Below are 2,911 nucleotides of genomic sequence, written 5' to 3' on the forward strand. Positions count from 1 at the left end.
GTCTTTCAGACCATCTGGTAGCCCAGGTTGAGGTGCATAGGCTGAGATGACAGTAGCTAATCTATGATGAAGCACTAGTCTGATCTTAAGTACTCTGTCACTTACTCTAACGACCTCGATTACCTTATCCACCCATTTCTCCGCTAGAAGTATTCCTGGGCTATATTAGATGATGCTTCTGCAAGGTGCCATGCAAAAGGAATGAACCTGAAATCGCTTGGTTAGGAAGCAAGATTCTTAACTACATAGCCATGCTCGAACTCTATGTATTAATTATATTAATACCATCTTAGTTATTTCATGAACTGTATATTTCATGCCAAGTTTTAATTTTCCATGTATTAAATATATTGATGCAAACTTACTTTGTAACTTGAAAACAATTTAATATGAAATCAATATTGAAATTTATTCACAAATTCAAAAAAAGCAGTGTTTTTTCTCAGAATCACTTTGGTGTCAGACGAAGTAGAACACACCAAAATATAATGTTGAGTAAGATTGTTTTGTATACATCTCATGATAAGACTGGACTTACTAAGAGATATAATTTCTATGTGAAGGCTTAAACTGTTAGAAATATCAGATACAACACCCTCTGCTGTTGACAAAAAGGAAGGACACATTGAATGATGAAATTATAGATATATTATGTTTGAAAAAAGAAAAAAGTAGGATGGTCATGGCTGGATCAACTTTGATCATTAGTCAGTTCAACCAGGGCTGATATGGTATGAAACAGCAACAGCAACTAGGCTTATAAGAAACTGAGATGGGGCTAACACTAACTTACCCATAATAAAAATAAGTTCTAACTAGACTTACCATGGGCAAGAGTAGCATGTTGATATATAATAACCATGTTCTGGAATATGTTCCTAGCAGTCAATCGTATAGCCTGAAAGAAGTGTAAAATCAAAATCAATTCAATAGAATAATAAACAAATAAATTACACACGCAATATTCCAAAAAAAAACCAAAAAACTAAACATCGCCAAAACTAATTTGAAACAGAAAACTGTAATAAGCTCAGTGAAGGGACTCAAGTGAGGTACCAATCACCTACACATCAGTTATGTTATCGAATACACTATAGAGTGTGTTTAAAAAATTTTTTATATGTCAGCCACAGAAGGATCCACAAGGTCCTGTCCTTGTTACAGTGTGGTGGCTTGTGCACCTCAATGATCCTGAGAGCTATGCCAGTGAAGCTCAAGCTCCTGATAGGGCCTCCCATGCTGGTCAGGTCAAAGGATAGAAGCCAGGCAAATATGGACTGAAGTGAAAATGGGTTTGCTTAGGGTTAACAGCCCTACTGAGAAAAAAAAGTAAAGTTCCAGAAGTATTGATAACAATTCAAAACCAACAAGACATGATCGAGATAGGCCTTCCCTTAGGGAAACATGACATGGTGTAGCAAAATCTAAAAAGAAACTGCAAGGGAAAAGCAGAGTTCCAACTGGAGAGAAGCACAAAAGACAGCCCATGGTCAAGAACAGAGGAGATAAGTTGCTGATGGTCTATGCTCTAAAGGGAGTGAAGGGCTTATTTAAGTTCAAAAGAGTAGCTCACATGATCCTCTTACAACCTCCAAGATTGTTGGGAGGAAAAGATGAAATAATCCTCAAGCTGGATAAATGGACCAAATGGCTGCAACAGAATAGACCCTGCTAAAGGCTCCAACAACGGCCAGATAGTGGTGTTAAATCAGATGACTGATTAAATCAACCACACACAAACAACAGTAGTTCAGTGCAGTTTCTGTTTCATCATTTATCATTATTTTACATTTACTTTCCATGTTAGCATGGGTTAGATGAATCATCAGTCTGAGTCATGTCTTAATTGGAGTGACTGCCCTCCAGGTGGGAAAGAAGCTGTATCTTTCGCCTATATTTTATTTCTTTGACATAGTTTCTTCAGTTGTATGCTCTTCCTAACACCAACCACTTTACAATGTGTACTGGTACATTTTATCATATCAGAACCTCCGGAGAGGTTGTCTTGTCCTTGGCAAGACTAATGAGGAAGAATAGAAAACAGAACTGAGTCAAGAGGGTGACAGAAAAAATATTATGACAAGGTAAAAATAGTAATAAGAGTGAGAAGGTGACAGAGGAGGCAGTAATGAAAGAGAGAATGATAAGCTGTTGGTAAGGAAATTAAATAGCAAAACAGTATGAGCAGTATAATTAAAAAAGAGAGATCGGAGGAAAGAGAAAGGCAGGGAAATAGGAGAGAGAGAGTAATGGAAATGAAAGTGACCGGTAGGAGAGTGATAATGGAGAGTGTAATGTAAGAGAGAAAGAGTATTAGTGATACAGATGAATGATGGTAGAGCAGCTGATGGTATGAGGGAAAGAGAAAATAATGATGTCAACAATTGGCGATTTGGGAGGGATTAATGGGGAGGAGGATTAAACAAGGAAGATCTGATGCTCTCCATTGTAACAATGATAAAAGAGAGAGTAAGTGATAGATGGGTGGGGGTGGGGGTAAAAAAGAGAGGGGGAGCATAGTAAACGAAGATCTAAGAACTTAATGAGTGAACACCACCATTTTAACATCTGTTTTGGCAGGCTTGTGTGATCAGGTCTTCGCCAACAACACATTTCACCTTTTGTTGTGGTCCTTTCTCATTTCTATTGGGTGGGAGACTTTTGTGTATCTATGTGTCCATTCCTGTATGTGTGCAAACAGACACACATACATATAGCATGCCAAAACTGAGACACTGGAGAAAAATGTAGCCCTCAAACCCATTGGATCTTGTCAAAACAGGCAACTCAAACCAACATAGAAAGTAGATGGGAAAATATCAATATTTAACATCCACTTTCCCAACATCACTTGCGTTGACAGTGATGTTCTTTTACAACCATCACATGATGTTATGATAAGGGTGGGTGG

The 2,911-nt window shown here is 37.8% G+C and overlaps 1 protein-coding gene across 3 annotated transcripts in view; it reads right to left on the reverse strand.

Moving 5' to 3' along the window:
* Positions 1-2,911, reverse strand: part of LOC106872855 (thyroid adenoma-associated protein homolog) — an 84,816-nt gene that overhangs the window by 57,228 nt on the left and 24,677 nt on the right. For all 3 annotated transcript variants that reach the window (XM_052977833.1, XM_014919991.2, XM_014919992.2), the window contains exon 12: positions 826-898. In XM_052977833.1, the coding sequence (XP_052833793.1) occupies positions 826-898 (73 nt within the window). The remainder of the gene's footprint in view (positions 1-825; positions 899-2,911) is intronic.

Source organism: Octopus bimaculoides, chromosome 2 (genome assembly GCF_001194135.2).
Source record: "Octopus bimaculoides isolate UCB-OBI-ISO-001 chromosome 2, ASM119413v2, whole genome shotgun sequence".
NCBI classification, from domain to species: domain Eukaryota; kingdom Metazoa; phylum Mollusca; class Cephalopoda; order Octopoda; family Octopodidae; genus Octopus; species Octopus bimaculoides.